We start from the raw sequence: 18,126 nt of genomic DNA, 5'->3' as shown, positions 1-18,126 counted from the left end.
TCCGTGTGCGCTATAAAACGGATGTAATTACAAGGGGCAACACAAAGCCAACAAAAAATGGCTTGGGGGAGGTATGTTTATGCTCCCTTACAAAGAGGAAGACTTAAAAACACGAGAACCGTTAAACTGTGGGAGTATAACAAGGTCTCTAAAGGGGGAGCTGTGCATAAAGTGCAAGTACCCGCATGTGTACTCGAGGCAGCGGGTCTCTGCTTGGAGCTGGAGGAGAGGGTCCGGGCGCGCAGTGCCTGGCACTAAATAGGGGCAGGGGTGGGTCCAGCTTCCACAGGCCACCGACCGCCAGCGCCGAGTTATCTTCTGCAGTCAGTGGTCAGACCACCACCAGCCGAAGCTGGGATGTGTAAACGTCTGTGGCTAACGTAAAACAGGTGGCCAAGAGCTGCGTTGCGCAGAGACAGGGACCAACAGCGAGGAACCGGAGGATAAAACAAAAAAAGAAAAAACCACACACACTTCTCCACAAGGGCTGCGATGAATGGGAAAACTTGGAGCTCCCTAATGAAGTTTCCTGTGAAAGGGAGGGCAGCGCTGAGGCAACCAGGCATGAATCATTCCTTTTCCGGTGAGCATCTTAAGACAGCATTCAAGCTCACCCGGAAAGGTGCGTTTCCAATATGTGTACTAATAATACTGTGTTTTAGAACCAACATACATGCACACTCGGGGTGTGCAATTCTAATGTGTGCTTTCATAAACTCACACTCAGAAGTGTTATTCCAGTTTGCGCATTGCTTTATTCATGCATACATACACCCAGGTGTGCATTAATACATTCATGCACACTGTTGGGTAATCCCAGTGCATTCACATGTTCGGGGTGTATTATCCACAGAGTGCATTTACACATGCACACAACTGGAGTGTATTATGCAAGTCTGCACATTCATTTGTACGGCTCCTGCACTCTCAGAAGGGTACTTCGAATCCATACATACACACATGCAATTTATTCCATACATACGGGTTTATATACAGGATCGTGCAATGTAATTGCACTGTATATGTTTGTTAACCTATGCATACTAACATATGGTATACAGGGATATACAGGGATATGCTAATTTTAATGCAATATGATCAAGCACTGGCAAAAACCACAGGTTCAAGATTATGTATGAGGTACGATTTCTTTCAATAAAGTGCAAGACACATTCAATGAATACAAGTAATAACAAGCACTTGCAATGTAATAGGTCTCACGTTTACGGGAGTTTGAGCTATTGACATTGCAAATAACAATGCCTTTTTTTTTGTTTTTGTTTTTAAAACATAAATAAAAGTCATTGGGCCATATGTAGGTAGCATCACATTTACCAATTCAGAAATACCGAATTTTACCGATTCGGTATTTATGAATCGGTAAATGTGATGTAGGTAATCATTCGGTAAATGTTACCGAATCGGAAAAATTAGGTAACTATGAATCGGTATTTACCGATTCGGTAATGAGGCATACCTTCCCATTGATTCCTATGGGCCTGGAGGCCCATAGGAATCAATGGGAAGGTATGCCTCATTACCGAATCGGTAAATACCGATTCGGTAATGGGGGGAGCATATACAAGGGTGGCAGGGTGTCACATTGACACCCTGTTGCACCCCTGAATCTTGCATGTGTGCACATGTGGCGCACATACATGCCCTAAGGGCATGTATGTCTGCCACATGGCACACTTAAATCAGCAAAATATTGCTTTTTGCAAGGTATTCGTTATTTATCACCAACCTGTATTTGGTGGTAAATAACTAATTTCTAATACTAATTTTCACTCTTTAGAGTGCTCCCTACATCTGATTTCAGGATTCGGTATTTACCGAATCGGTATTTTACCGAGTTCTTAATTTCCGATTCGGTAAATACCGAATCCAGAAATCAGCCCCCTACATCGCAAATGCCTAAATACCGGTCGGTAACGGGATATTTACCGAATTTCGGCCGTTACCGACCGGTATTTGGCTTCCTACATGAGGCCATAAGTCATTTATAATGCCAATAGCTTAAACTCGCGTAAATGCGAGACCTATTGCATTGCAAATGCTGGTTTTGTATGTGCAGCGCGCCCACACAGGACAAAGGTGTCTGCTTTTCGTATAGAGCGCTATGCTGCTCTAACTTTAAAAGTGGCTGGCCCCTACCCCTACAGTATTCACGGCACAATGGCGACGTTCTTTCACCTCTTCTTTTTTTAATAAGAAATTGCATGCTGAGCGCGGCAACCGCTTTGTAAATAACAATGCCTTTTAATATTTTATAAGGCATTGCCATTTACAATGCCAATTGCTCAAAATCTCTCAATTGCGGGAGCCATTGCATTGTAAATGCATGTTATGATTGGTATGGCTTCCCCATTATTTCTCCACTCCTGTGTATATGTTGGAGGCAGGACCAGCTGGTTTGGAGAGTCCATTAATAATATAATATTCTAGATGGCTAAAATGTGAATGAATAATGAGTCGGTTTTTAACTCGGGGTTCTGATTGACATCACAGAGAACTCGTGCTTTGCTCTCAATGTCTATTTAATGTCACTCCGAACCCCTCTTTATTCACAGTTACCCATCCATATTTCTGTATATTAATAGCATGTGATTCTGAATGCATTAATATTAGCCTGGCCAGTTGATTGCTTCCATGATAACTGCTTCACTGTTAGTCCAATCGGTTGACTCCGTTATGAGTAGCTTTCACTATGGTTCCTCTATTAATGGACTCCACAGCTGGGCGATTTACCGCCAGTCCGCGCTAGTGATCAGGGATGCCTTTCAGTCTCTAGTCAAGGGATGCATCATTTATTTTTGGAACTCCACTAACTTTGCAGTGGCAGAAACACAGTAATTAAGATTTAGGATCATTTACTGATAGCATCCTAGTCTCTACTGTACACTTTGATATGCTCTTGATATTCAACCTCATTAAAATCTCAAATGAATACTTTTCCAAATGTTGCATACTAGTTTGATGAAAGCAAAAACATTTGCCATAATCAACTGCAGAATATTAATGGCGGTCTCTATACGTAACTCAAAACTCAATATCAAAAAATACATACTTACCCCCGGAGCGTTGTTAATTAGCATCTTCAAGTCTTTAAAGTTGCTGTTCACCAATTTTTTAGTTCCTCGAACTTGGTTTGTAAGATGCTGGTTTGCAAAATAAGCACTCATGACACAGATGCTGTAACAGAAATAGAAAAGATACGCCTCTGTTAAAAGGATAAGTCATTAAGTGTGTATGCATATGGCATTTCTATAATGTGAACCAAGCCAAAAGGCCGCAGAGCGCTGTACATGGCCATGGACAAGGAAAAAATCGACAAATAAGAAGAGATGTAGTTGAGTTGAGGGTTGTTACTGCATTCAATCAATCAATCAAACAACATTTGTAGAGAGCACTACATACCCGTAAGGGTCTCAAGGTGCTGGGGGGAGGGGAGGGATGCAATGTCCTTTAAAGAGGTGAGCCTTCAGCTCTTTCCTAGAGTGGAGCAGCACTAGGGTGGTCCTGATGGATATGGGGTGGTGTTCCAGATCCTGAGTGCATTGATGGAAAAGGCCTGCTGTTTTGTTTTGTCTTTCTTACATTTCTTAGCCTGCGGTCTGAGGGTGTTGTAGCTGCAAGTGTGCCGAGATCCACCAGAGATGGTGAGCTTTGGTGCAAGATAAACAGGGACGCTGGATGTAAACCTTAAGATATGTAACCACCAACATGCATTGTAATATTTTGGGCTGCCACAGGATCCACTACAATGATTCTTATTCCGAGGAAGCAGAAGTAGTTCAGACTCAACTCTAATCTAGCTACAGCTACTTAGTAAGAAACACTTCCCTAAAGAGTCATGCTCAGAATTAACGACCTGTAACAGCAGTTCTACAGCACTGAATACTTCCTAGATTCACATGCTTGAATCATTCCCTGTTTTCAGGATAAGAGTCCTCAGAATTGGAAAAAAGGCCATACACAGAGAAAAATCGGCCCTTGGCCCAAGAAACAAAGTTGGCTGAAGTTCAGAGCATTTCAAATGAGATGAATGTTCTACTTAAACAAAATGTCGGCAGGGGCCAAGGACCAATGACATTTATTTTGCTATTTTAAAGTACCAGTGATTCCCAGCCTGATGGCAAGGAATGATTTAAGCATGTGAATGCAGAGATACAGCCCAGAAATGCACTTCTTGCTCATATATTGTCAATCCCACCCCACCATAGAGTAAGCCCTACATCACATATGAGATGGCTGGAAAAAATGTGCAAAGTATGAAACATTGGTGGGGTTGAAAGAGAACGAGAATCGGAGTAGCGAAAACTGTTGCACTAGACTAGAGTGAACCATTAGAGAGAGGGCAATCCAGATCAGAGGCTCTTCACACACCAGAAGCCTTCAGGATGCTGCATGAGACAAACTATATCCAGGTCCATCACACAGGTTTCCTAGAATACGCTTTTTCATGCTGAGAAATTACAGGCGAGAGCCTGCGCATGGCAGAGAGAGGTAAAACATGCTGCTAACAGAAGTACAACACAGCAGGAAAAGACTGCTCCACAGTCTAAGCCTTGTTGAAGGAGGGTGATGGATTGTTGTACTGGTTATAAGGTGCCCTATATCAAAGTACTAGTGTCATTGCTTTATACAATCTCAATAGCAGTGTGATTCAAAGACAAAACAATAGGTCGCGCTCTATTCCTGGCTTTTAGGCCGTCTATCGTCGAGTACTTTCCTATCCCTCCAACCTGATGACACCTTATCAGTCACCTAGATGTATAAGATCATCCACTTACAACATTCTCCCAAGCTACACAATGAGATACAACAGTTGTGGTGTTGAAACTCTCTACATAAAAGGCTCAATAATCTGGAATTCTCTCACTTTTCCATTCAATTCCTGCATTTTAGAGGCTTGGATACAATCAAGACCAGCTCAGCGGTTTATCATTCTCATGTTGGTGTACTCAGCGTTTGAAAAAGGTACATGGTTTTACCCTGAATGTGACTCTATGAAAGATCCAATGCTGCAGAAGTCCGAGAGACTGCACAGAATTTCACTTCTCATTGGGATGCATGTCTTGACCATCCCATGCCTACCATAGATTAAGCCACATATTATGTATGGTAAGATTACAAATAAAGAGTAAATAAAAATTGGTTTTATGACACAGCAGAACCAGGCTGCCAGTTCGTCTCACAGCTGCAGCTGAACCATGAAGCTGAGACTCAAACCAACATAAAATGCATACAATATTCCATAAATGAATACATGTGATGCAAAGCTCCACAGATTCTATCAGATGAGAAATATACTGTTGTTGCTCAGGGTAACAGCTGCATCTGTCATTAAACTGTTTAGAATCTTTGTGAAGAAAAAAGCATTGAAATATTAAGTCGGTCAGCAGACTCGTTTGGCGTTTGGATTAAATATGTCAAAAATGCAGAAATGTAATGATGTATTGGCATTAATGCCTCTCAGCAGTTTAAATCTCAGAACAAATTACTGTGCAGTTTATGCTGTTTACTAGAATCCTGTGATTGTAATTCGTGAGAACCTGGCATTTATGTTCTTACATTATGTTGCAAGGTATTTACTGCAAGTAATAAGTAGAATGATGTAAACAACAGAGGCCTAGAGTGGTTTCATTTTCTATTTAAGGAGTGGGGGTAGATCTCTACTCTTTCAACCCAAATGCACCAGTCCTATGGCTTGCCCCTTGCACTGATGAAGTCCATTGTATATTTGCCTGTTTAAGTCCTTCATAGTGAGGTGAGAATTTGCCCATCTCGATTTCTCGGCTTGTGAGCAGCTCTTTGTTGCTTTTCTAAGTCCATTCTCTTTCTCCATACGGAGTCAAAACAATTTAAATGAACCAAACTTCATCCTGTAGATCTTTATAAAGGACTTTTGAGAGAACATTTAGACCAAGTCTCCTCCTATAGACTCTGAGAAGGACCTGTAAAGCAGAATTAAAATGTTGTCCCTTCACCAAAACTGAGCCTGTGAGCACTTATCACGAGGAACTTGTGATTTGGTGTTTCTCAAGAGGTCCTCCCCTCCAAGTGCTCGGAGCCTGTGTGCACTTATTACGATGAGCTTGTGATGTGGTCTTTCTCAGCAGGTCCGCCCACTTCAAGTGCTCGGAGCCTGTGTGCACTTATCACGAGGAACTTGTGATTTGGTGTTTCTCAACAGGTCCACCCACTCCAAGTCCTTGGAGCCTGTGTGCACTTATCAGGAGGGGTTTGTGATTTGGTGTTTCTCAAGAGGTCCTCCCACTCCAAGTGCTCAAAGCCTGTGTGCACTTATCAGGAGGAGCTTGTGATTTGGTGTTTCTCAACAGATCCACCCACTTCAAGTGCTCGGAGACTGTGTGCACTTATCACGATGAGCTTGTGATTTGGTGTTTCTCAAGAGGTCCGCCATTCCAAGTGCTCTGAGTCTGTGTCCACTTCTCACAATGAGATTGTGATCTGGTGTTACTCAAGGGGTCCTCCCACTCCAAGTGCTCAGAGCCTGTACATGCTTATCACAATAAGCTTGTGATCTGGTGTTACTCAAGAGGTCCGCCCACTGCAAGTACTCTGAGTGTGTACACGCTTATCATGATGAGCTTGTGATCTGGTGTTACTTAAGAGATGCGCCCACTCCAAGTGCTCTGAGCCTGTGTGCACTTACCACGATGAGCTTGTGATTTGGTGTTTCTCAAGAGGTCCGCCCACTCCAAGTGCTCTGAGCTTGTACACTTACCACGATGAGCTTGTGATTTGGTGTTTCTCAAGTGGTCCGCCCACTCCAAGTGCTCTGAGCCTGTGTGCACTTACCAGGATGAGCTTGTGATTTGGTGTTTCTCAAGTGGTCCGCCCACTCCAAGTGCTCTGAGCCTGTGTGCACTTACCACGATGAGCTTGTGATTTGGTGTTTCTCAAGAGGTCCGCCCACTCCAAGTGCTCTGAGCCTGTGTGCACTTACCACGATGAGCTTGTGATTTGGTGTTTCTCAAGAGGTCCGCCCACTCCAAGTGCTCTGAGCCTGTGTGCACTTACCACGATGAGCTTGTGATTTGGTGTTTCTCAAGAGGTCCGCCCACTCCAAGTGCTCTGAGGCTGTGTGCACTTATTACGATCAGCTTGTGATTTAACCACCCCTGAGAACTTCGCCCACAGCAGCCACTCTACACCTGTTAGCACTTATCATGTCTGAACTTGTGAGTTCCCAGTACCTCAGTTTGTGAACCACTCCTTCCTGAGTTGGCCGGTCACAAATGCTCGAGCATGAATCACTATTGGTGGAGACAGTGAGGCATCTTTTCCTAACTCCTGGGGCTAAACAGAACATGATGTCCTTCTGAGGCTGTGTCCTCATTAACCACTCACTTCTGAATTGCACTGATGCATATTTAAATTGCACTAGCTTCTACCAGCCCCAGAAGAGAGGAGTATTTGTTTTAATCCCTTGTCACTATGATACCTCACTGTCCATTTATTTATGGTTTACAATAATGCACAACTATTTTGTGTGCGGTTTTCTAACTTTCTGGTCTCCCTTTGCATTGCCGAAATATAATCCAATCCTTCACTCATTGGAATATGCCCAGAAATCCCAATACGAATTTACGTCAGGGCTGAACTGGGAACCAAAAGCAGCCCTGGCCAGTTTTGTCAGACCAGCCTTTGTACGGTGCATAGCGAACAAGCACAGTGAGTGAGTCAGACAACAAGGGGGGCTTGGGCGAGTTCTCCTCCCAAGACAATTTGTGGGGGAAAAGTGCAAAAATGGTGCATTTTTCATTATGTATTAGCTTTTAAAGCATAGTAAATAATGATCTTACAGTGTACCAGGATACAATAATCTTATCTGCTGCTTATCAATGACTCCCTCACTATCACCCTCCAACAGTGCTTCTCATCACTCCATAGCCCCTCTCTCATATGTATTTCACTTGTTTGTAGCGACTTTCATACCACTGTAGGGTGTCGGAGCACTTTACATTATACACAGATCACGAGACAATAAATCATACATGTGTAATTCGGTGTAAAGAAAATGTTACAAAGACAAAGGGAACTACAAGGTGTAGGATTCACATGTGATCCATACTTGTAGGCATTTTTACAGAGTGTTTGGTCTGGAGAAGCACAAACTCAGTACTCAGAATGTAACACAGTTGTTATGGTTGCCTTTACTAATAAGAATGACTTTCTACCTAAAAAATCCCCTTTTCGCAACATTAGGGTATTGTGGGCCTGGGGAAAAACATATATTTTTAACCTGTACCATGCAGTTTACATGCAGCTCCTTGATGGCAGTTCATAGCTCACTGTGCTAGATTATGATGGTAACTTGTGAACTGCACAGTAACAAGAGGATCTCTGTGACAAAAGCAGTAACCCACTAAGCTATGCACATTAAATATTGTTCTGTGAACTACATGGTACACGTTCTTTGCAGCAGGCATATTAACCCCCTGCGCTACTTTAGCTGAGACAAAACTGCCAATAGACCAAACTTCATCTCTCTCCAGCAGGGACATTATTCACCATTATCTTGACACTTTTATTGTTACCTGAAAATGGCTGAATATACAAGCAACTCTAAAGTGGGTGCTTTTAAAACTGCTGCACTGCTACAAACCAGCCCCCAATAATAAAATCCACCCCCACATTTACTACCTCTGGGAAAATGCCCGATGCCCAGTATGGCCAGCAGGGCCATGCTTACAGTTTGCAAAACAGTATGAAACAATGGGGTAACCCAGTTACGTGCAGAACCTGGGGATTGGTACATTAGGTGAACAGTGGTTCTGCCACCAATCAGCTTTAGAAAGCATAGAACGTATTCATAGAATTTGTCCCTCTACTATGATGAGGTTTTCAATTAATGAAAAATATCAAAGCAAAGCAAGTCCAAACTAGAGAAACTATACCAAGAGATCACTCATGTACTTTTGAATATATTTGAGATTTATTGGCAAAATCATGGAAATTGTATGCTCAAAATGAAAACAGGACATATACATATACACACAGATTTATAGTGTACAATTACGCCTATTAATGAATTGAAAACGTGAAGTGGAAACAAAAAGTGTGTTTACATATCACAACTTCTCCACAACTGGACAACAAATTGTATCTGGACCAACTTAGATCAAATAATAAGAAGAAACCAAGTCTGTTGCTATAACCTCTACAGTTAAACTCTGAGAGAATATTTGAACATTCTATGATAACTGACTCTTCCAGTTGTGTACTTTTATTGGTTTCTTTCTCTATATTGATTTGTTTGTGGTATGACTGTCAGTATGCAAGATTAGTATGCAAGATGTGAATGTAGAGATTTAATTGGCCTACCGAGAGGCAAAATTATTTGTCTTAGCATTGTGATTTGTATTAATGTTTTTCGATATGTTTTATATTTTTGTCTAATTGTACATATTTGTCTTCATTATATTTGTGAATCATAACAAATGATAATACAGAAATGAAATATTTATAATCACTTTTGATACAAAAAATTCTTTGCCTATTAAATAAAAAAAACGAAGATGAAAAAAAGAAATAACTGTGTGTAGACATTGTATTCATGGGTTATCACTGTTGTTTGCTTGTTCACTATGATTTTTTGAGCGTGTTCACCATAGAATAAAAGAAATATAGGTCGGTAAAGAGGTAGCAATCCTTTAGATTTACATATCACAACACAACTTAAACATAACGAATGAACATATATAAAAAAAAAAACATTTAGACACAGTGTGAGGTACATGTAGGTTATGATTCAACCTGATCAGCAATTAATCTTGTTATTCTCTATTGGTCTGGGTGATCATTAACACTTGGAAGTATGCGTCGACGTTTCGACCCCTGGGCAATAGTGTGAATGTGTTATCATCTGTAGAGGGTCTTCTTCAGGACTAAATATAAAGTCTGTGTGTGTCCTTTAAATGGGGTTCCACCTGGATACCAGAATAATGATTCATACAGTACAGCAGCTTGTACAGATTAGGAAGTTGACCTGAGTCCAACAGGTATCCTCTTGTCAGGTAGGTGATTTAGAAGACAGTGGCACAGCATGCCTTGATATTCTCTGGCGTCAGGAGCTCGGGGTCATCTAATGAAGGTGAAGGTTTGCTTTAGGGCAATCATTGTCTGGCCGGCCGCCTCCAGACAGTACTTCCATGTGGGTCTAGAAGCTAGTTAATGGCTTCAGACCTCTCACTGGCATTCAATGATGTGTACTGCATCCAGGGAAACTGGGTAGCTTAACTATTCTTTTGAGGGACATTTTTAATATAAGGTATGTGTAAAAGTAATAATAGTGGGTCCCATGAACAAAGACAGTTATACATTTCAGCCTATGCATCAGTCAAAGTTATGACTTCATGCCAGATTCACACACCCCAAGCGTGCAGAGTCTATGAGTTGTATGTGTATTACATAAATAGATTTAGAAAATTACTGTTTATTTAAATACTTTTAAATTTCCCTTTTCTCTGCATAAAAATATACACTCATTTGGCAATCCCCTGGAAACATCCACTTCTACACAATTATATGCAACACATGCGTGAGAATCCTCTAACATACCGTGCTAAAAAAACTGCATTAACAGATGGCATGGCTGCGTGAATACCAATGGTTTTGATTTTGTTAGTTACATCTTATGTACGCATGTGCAGGACATAAAAAAATATTTGCTACTCGAGAGCTCAAATCCCGGCTGTATGGCTAGTTTGTGACTGTGACAACAGTGTACTGCCATACAAAATGCACCCACCGAATTAACTACATTTCCACTGTTATGGCACCAAGACTAACTAACAATGTATTCGCATTGGCACCCGTTTTGTAGAACAGCAGTGGGGAGGCCCCTCAAGGGCTTTAAGAGATTAGATAATGCTAAATTCAAGGTAAGAGAACAATCCCAACAAAACAGGTAGGTGGGTGTTTCTTTATTTTGAGAGTCACTAGATTAGGTTATTTGTCTTAATCCAGCATCTGTTTCTCCAAGTCGATGATAGTTGACATACATGAACAATACACCTTTGTTAAAATGTTCGTGATAAACCGTGATTATTAGCAGCACTCCATTTGAATGATTCTCTCTTTCAGTCTTTTTATTCCTATTGTAATATGCTTTCACAATAGTTGGGTAGTGGACAAAGCATCTTCATGTTTCTCTAACCGACTTTCTGTACAGAATCCTTATCACAAATTGACCCATCCATTATTCCCTCAGACACGAATGGATCAGTTCTTGCTGACAGTTTCACACAAAATCCACTAAGGGGCGGTAGAGAATTACAAATGCTCAGTGGTGTGTTTCCACTGAAATAAACGAAATTGGGTTAGCTGGTACTTACTAAGCGCCCATGATGTAACCATATAAAACATGGTTTTGGTAACTTTAGAATAGGAGTAGAAATATTTGAACACGATTAAGAGGGTTATTGAAAAGCTTCAGTTTGATATGAAAAAAGCACGTGTTTGCTTATTGTTGTGTTGTTGTGACCGCATATTGATGCCTTCTCCCACCATGATCGACGATGAATACCACACCCGGAATCTACTTTGAGTGACAGTTAAAGTTGCTTTCCTGCTGATGGAATACAGTGATATCCCAAACCCCCAGCAGCGTCAGCCATCAAAAGTCCCCTGGGAAACTAGGCCCCCGTTGTATAGGAAGAGCCCCGAGCCAGAGAGGGGGACTCTACTAAGCCAATGCGACCACTCTACGTGAAATTATAATGCCACTCACTAGATTCGGCCTTTTTGGGGGGGGGGGGGTTCTTATGTTTCACTACACAAGTGCCGTGTGGCGTCTGATGCATTATTGGGGTGTACTGTGGTCGCGGTGCTGCGTTCTGTTTTGACTTATTTTGTTGTACCCGGTTATGTTTGAATTGTGTTTTTATATTGCTTTCTGTACGTTACAGCGTTATGTTCTGTTGTTTACTTTAGATATGGCAAGAAGTACTGCTCCATTTCCAACAGAAATCAGCGCATGACTACAGTGTCAAGCAGCCATTCACAACTGTCTAAAGGGGGTGAAACAGCAGTGCTCCAGCTGTTACAACTATTTAGCACATAAATCAGTCCAAACCAGTGGCAGAGACTGTGACTTAACGTAGCGCCCCAATTTCGCACTTTATGTGATATGGCCCGGGGACATTGCGAGATACAGCATTCTCAACAAGGAAACTGGCAATCTGCATTGATCAAGTAGCCAAACATGCTACTGCTTCCCCTTTAAAATATGTATTTTTATATTTAAACCACACAGGCTAGTTTAGTCACCTGGCAGTTGTACAACAAAGAACGGATAACAATGACATCAGAAAACCTATTTAGAATAATAGTGGTAGGCTAAGCCAAAAAATGACCAGGGAGAGCCGAGCCCTGAAAATGTTTGCTATGTAAATTACACGACAAACATCACCTAAAATATGATACAGTCTATTCTAAATGCAAAAAAAAATATTCCTTCAAAAGTGGAAAATTTGTGTGAAAGTCCAATTCAAGTGAGCACTCGAATGTAGAGTTTTCCAAAATAGGCTGGTGGATTGGTTTATCACAAGTAGGAAGCAGATCCAGCCACAGTGAGGCTATAACTCAACAAACTGACTTATCATTGTTCCTTTGAATCAACACATTCTAATACGGAACACAAGTAACAGAAGATACCATATGCCTAACCAGGGAGGGAATAAAAATAACATGAATCAAACCAGTACATATAATATATAACTAAAGAAGAAACGAGATGCCACACATCTTCCTTTCTGAAAAGCTTTCTATTTTACAATTGATCAGACGATCCATCCAACACAATTCTACTGAAGTTCCAAATCCGACCATCGTTTATTCTGGCAGCACTACGGAACACTATGGTCACCTGGTACAGTGTGCTGAAATGTGAAACACCTTTTCTCAGTCCAGGTAATTTTATCTTGACCCAGTCACCTACCCGGACTGTTTTGGGTTTGACCGCATTGCGCTGATCATCATTTTCTTTCCTACGCAACAGCACTCCCTGATCACAAACATTCTCTAAATCATTCTTGTAACATCTTACCCATGAAGGATTCATGCAAGTGTTGGGAAAATGTTCCTTAAACAAAGAAACATGGAGTAGCCCCGTGACGTTTTGAGGAGTGAATCTATACTCCTCCACTCTCTGTTCCACTACTTGCACCCAATCTTGGCCATTGGAATTGGCTATTTGAATAGACTCCTTCAATGTCCTGTTAAATCGCTCTACCATTCCATTACTCTTGGGATGGTAGAGAGAATACTTTTTGGGCCTGGTGCCCCTTTCACCCAGGAACGTTTCAATTTTCCTGGAAGTTAGCTGCAATCCAAAATCTTATAGTAGACTGGATAGATTACCTTCTCTGCTAAATAACTTAGACAACATTTTAATCTCAGCCGAAATAATTATTTCATATGTTACCGCAATCACCTAAAAAACATGTTGACAGCAAGTACTTGTTGACTCCTTTACCAAGAGGTCCAAGAATGTCAAGACCCATCTCCTCCTAAGCATCACTTGGGATGTCTCTGCAAGTCATGGGAACATTTATCACTTTCATGGTCTTTTCACTCATATTACACGCTCCACTATCTCTCACACACCGTTCTGTCATAATGTCAATTCCTGGCTACCAGTATGTACACCTTAACCTCTCCTTCGTTTGGCATAGCCCTTGATGACTTTCGTGTACTATGGACGCCAAATGCCCATGCAATTTAGTGGAAGGTAATATTGTTCCTCACACTAAAGTGCGAGGCACTGGAAATCAGCGTGAAAATGGACAGAAAGTCTTCGGAGAGTGAGCTGTAAAATGAAATGCGCAGTAGAGCACATGATGCAGAGCTCATGACGAATTGCTCGTGGTAAAACGCTTGTGTTGCAAGGCGCATGGCGCAGGGCTCCTTAGAAACAGTACTTGAATAAAAGTACAGCCCCAACATTAATAAGTGGAAATAGGAAATCTGACAATGCGTGTAGAACAAAACGCGAGTAGAGAGCAAGGTATCCCAAAACGGAAGCAGATTACCTGTACAAGGCGAGCAGTGTTAGAGTTTCTTCAACAAGGTAGGAAGCCCGTCGTCACTAAATGTAAAAGTCCAATTCAAGTGAGCACATGAAAGTAGAGTATTCCAAACTAGGTTGGTTAATTGGTTTATCACAAAGTAGGAAGAAACTCCAGCCACAGTGAAGCTACAGCTCAGCAAACTGCCTTATCATTGAATAAACACCTTGTAATGCATAACACAAATAACAGAAGATACCATATGCCTAACAAAAGAGGATATAAACATAAGAGGGGTCAAACCAATACATATAATATATAACAAAAGAAGGAACGAGATACCACACATTGACATTAATAGGGAATATTATAGTATTGCACTGAGAAGTACTTATTAAAAGTGACTGTTTTATACAACTGGTAGTGTGAATCATATTTGAAAGGGCTTTCATATGCGATAATGAAGAAAAAAAGAGTTTTGGTGAAATAAAATATTTACCTAAGATTAGACAATTTGAGCAGGAAAACAGGGTTTATCCAGGTTTTTTGGTTTCACTTTGTACAAATTAGCCAGTAAACGGACATGTTTATCCTTATTTAAAGCTTTGTTTTTACCTTTCAGTGAATGTTTCTGTAGTTCTTTAAAATATAGTACAAACTCGACTCGAAGCAATTGGGGCGCTTTACATGAGTGCCAGCGAGGTCCTATGCATTGTTTATAGGCATAGGGATATTAAGTGATTTTCACAGAATTACGGGATGTTGAGCCGACGTTGAGATTCAATCCTGTTTTTCCCCAGTTCCACAGTCGGCTGCTCTGACCGAAATGACACATCTTGGGTAGAGGGATGGAGGCAGGCAGACGCCACATGATAGCTAAGCTCGTTATAGGCTCAAGGTTCCAAAAGGACCTTGAGCTGAGCCAGAGCCAAGCTTCAGGTTCGAGCCTGGCTGGCACTTTCAGTCGGAAACCTCTATGGAATAATGGACATGGTGTGTTGGGCATGGTAATGCGAACTTCAAAGATAAATTTACGGCAGTTTGTACATGATTGTGTTCAAGGAGAAGACTAAAGAGGATATATGTAGGTTGGTCTGCATACACTGGGGCCAGAGATTTCAAGTTTCAGAGGTCCACGAGTGACTAGCTTGTCCAGTTCAGATTTTTTTCATTCTGGTACTTGTTTTCCTGATTTTATTATTTGGTTAAACTGGACCACATCCTCCAAAATGCCAATGGAATTACCTAGACTGGATTTGTTTCTCAACTTTTTATAACGGTTTATACTAAAATTAATTTTAAATGTTGTTAAAGTGTGTGGTGAGATTCAAAGTAAATAAAACAATGCAGTAGCACTGAACTCTAAAATATGGTTGCCCTAAGTGGGAAGGATATGACCAGACGTGGGTCCTATGTTCACTATGCCATTGGATTCAAGCTAGCCTGGCTGATGAGGGGTGATACCCTGAAACTAATCCCAGGATGCTTGTTTCCAGTCCAGGAAGAACCTGGCCTGGCAGTTCATGGCAAACTGTTCCCAGAGGAACAGGGCCAAGACTGAATTGCAAGTGGCTGGGTCCAAACTGGGGTGGCATGGTGAGCAAAAGAACAATGGATTCAACCCAGTTCTTTGACTGGGGGTGAGTGGTTAAAAAGTTTTACCACCATATTGTTGTGTTAGCTATGTCCAATCTTCACGTCAAGCTGTGCGCTAGTAACTTCATGCACCAGTGCAAGACTTCATTTGTCGGGATGCATTACTGGCAGAGGGACTGGACACAAGTTTTTGTAATGGTTCATACTAAAGGTAATATAAAATGTGATTGCAGCATTCAGTGAGATTCAGAGTGAATAAAAGGATGCAGTGGCACAGAACTTTAAAATATATTTGGCCATGGAAATTTTTCAGACATAGCCCTCTGAGTTGAATTACCAAAATGCAATGACAACTGAAAGTGACATCACACACTCTCTGACCCCTTGTCTCTCTCTTAGCCACTCAAAACAGTCCACCTTTGCTGTTACGTACCTAAGGAAAGGTGAATGAGTGGAAACCACACAACATGAATACAGTTCGTATAGCCCTCTTTCATTTTAAAGATTGACAACCATCATGGAACCTTAGATCATGTGTGGCAGAGGCAGGGTATTAAAGGGGGAGCCAAGAGTAATAGCTGTGACACAGGCTAAAGATGTCTCTGTCTACTGCTTCTTGATGTTCATGAGTTTATATCTTCTGTGATTCACGGACAATTTATGAAGCTTAGATATGAGCACATGAAAAACCCTGGTGCATTGAAGAGTGTTGAACTGTACTCCAATGATGCAAATTAATATTTCTATAATGCAATTGGCTAACGGGCACTTTGCTGCATATGTCATTAGCTCCTGATGGCTAAGGGTGTTGAGGACAATGTACACAACCCCCTTTTGATATATTTGCTGTGCTATACAGGGCATATTTGGGATAAATAATAATCTTAATGCAGACAAGGTGTAATAAAGTATGTTTTAATATTATTTCATTCTTGAATACTTCCACGAAAATAACAGTAGGATGTTATAACTTATATACAATATCAAATGTAAAAATAACATGGTTATAATTATTTATACAGACATTTTTATCGGTTTGTGTATAATCTAAACAAATTAAGTCAAATCTTTCACTCAGGACCATCATTAAGGTGCTGCTGTGAGAGTTAATTTTGTTCCTGCATACTAAATGAATCATGAATTGAGCTTGTGCTAACATAGATTGTGTTTACACTGTCCTCCATCTTGCACTGAGGTTACAATATATCACGTGATGACTAGTGCTGTTCTTCTTCTTCTAAATAAAGAATTGTGAGAATTACACTAATAGCCAGAGAGTGTTCCCAGAGACTTTCTTTCACTGTACCTAACCGAGAACACTTCAACTGTCCCAAGCTATCGTTATACAATCTATTAATCTGGATGCTCGAATAAACTGTGAGAATGCCTTCAGACCCAAAGTACTACTACTATGAGAGAAACTTCAAATATATACTGTAGTAAAATGTTTCCTTTTGCTCGTTCCCTATTGGTGCAATATCCTGATAACCATGTACTCATGTAGAATGTATGAATGTCTTTGTTAGAAGTCCTATAAAAGCAGGTGTAGATTTATATGTACAGAAGACCTTATCCCGCATCCTTAGAAGGAAAATCTATGTTGGATTTTATTTAGAACTGTGAACAGTTCTTTGTACTTGTGATTTGTATGCTTCGTTGCTAAATGTACCGATGGCATGTTCTATGTAATTTGCCTATTAACCATTTATATGAGGCATTGAAACGACAATCCTTGTCTGCCATTTTTACAAAAAACTATTATCACCTGCTACTGAGCCTGATCAATTAGACCGATGTGATAGCTTCAGTTGGGGTATAGTATAAATGCAACAATATCTCAGCAGGAGTTATTGCAATTACTTAAACTTGTATGTACAAGACATTACAATAGGCGAACAAAAGAGAGGAGGCTTCAAGTAATTCAATTCATGCGCCCATAGGCGTCATATATTATAAGAAGATCAATAAATGTACAAAACAGTTGTTAAAGCACTGTTGGGTAAAAATACCCAGGCAACCCTAGTGGAATGTGTACAATGTGCTCGTGACAGTGAAGTAACGGCGCAAGTGACAACGTGAAAAACACCACAGCATACGGCGCAAGAGAATTTGCAATATATATATAGATTGAAAGGTTCATACATCAACTTGTTCAATAATACAATTAGTAATTTCCATTATGTTAATGAACCAAGGGTCAAAATGCGCCTAAGGCGTTTGAGCTGCTGGGCAAAGGTCGACGGCATTTCGATCCTATTAGATTAGGATCATCTTCAAGACCTGGGTTGCCTATTCGTGGAGTGCTCTGTGAATAGAAAAGCGTATCAGAGCGGCTGGAAAGGGGGGTAGAAAGGGGGGAGCAATTTGGCGGGAAAGGAAGACTCTCAACGGCATACCTGATGCGCGTTGAATCAAGCGCTGGCGTAGGGAAAGAAGCGATGTCGATATGATCGGCGTGCAGCTAGTCTGTATGTCCGGATAGAATCCA

At 41.0% G+C, this 18,126-nt stretch overlaps 1 protein-coding gene across 9 annotated transcripts in view; it reads right to left on the bottom strand.

Moving 5' to 3' along the window:
- The window catches only part of PROM1 (prominin 1), a 675,175-nt gene that overhangs the window by 312,793 nt on the left and 344,256 nt on the right, over nt 1-18,126 (bottom strand). For all 9 annotated transcript variants that reach the window (XM_085642390.1, XM_085642389.1, XM_085642385.1 and 6 more), the window contains one exon: nt 3,075-3,195. In XM_085642390.1, coding sequence (XP_085498516.1) covers nt 3,075-3,195 — 121 coding nt within the window. The remainder of the gene's footprint in view (nt 1-3,074; nt 3,196-18,126) is intronic.

Source organism: Triturus cristatus, chromosome 2_2 (assembly GCF_964204655.1).
Source record: "Triturus cristatus chromosome 2_2, aTriCri1.1, whole genome shotgun sequence".
Lineage (NCBI taxonomy): Eukaryota > Metazoa > Chordata > Amphibia > Caudata > Salamandridae > Triturus > Triturus cristatus.
The sequence above is the reverse complement of the archived record's forward strand: the minus strand, read 5'-3'. Positions and strand labels throughout refer to the sequence as shown.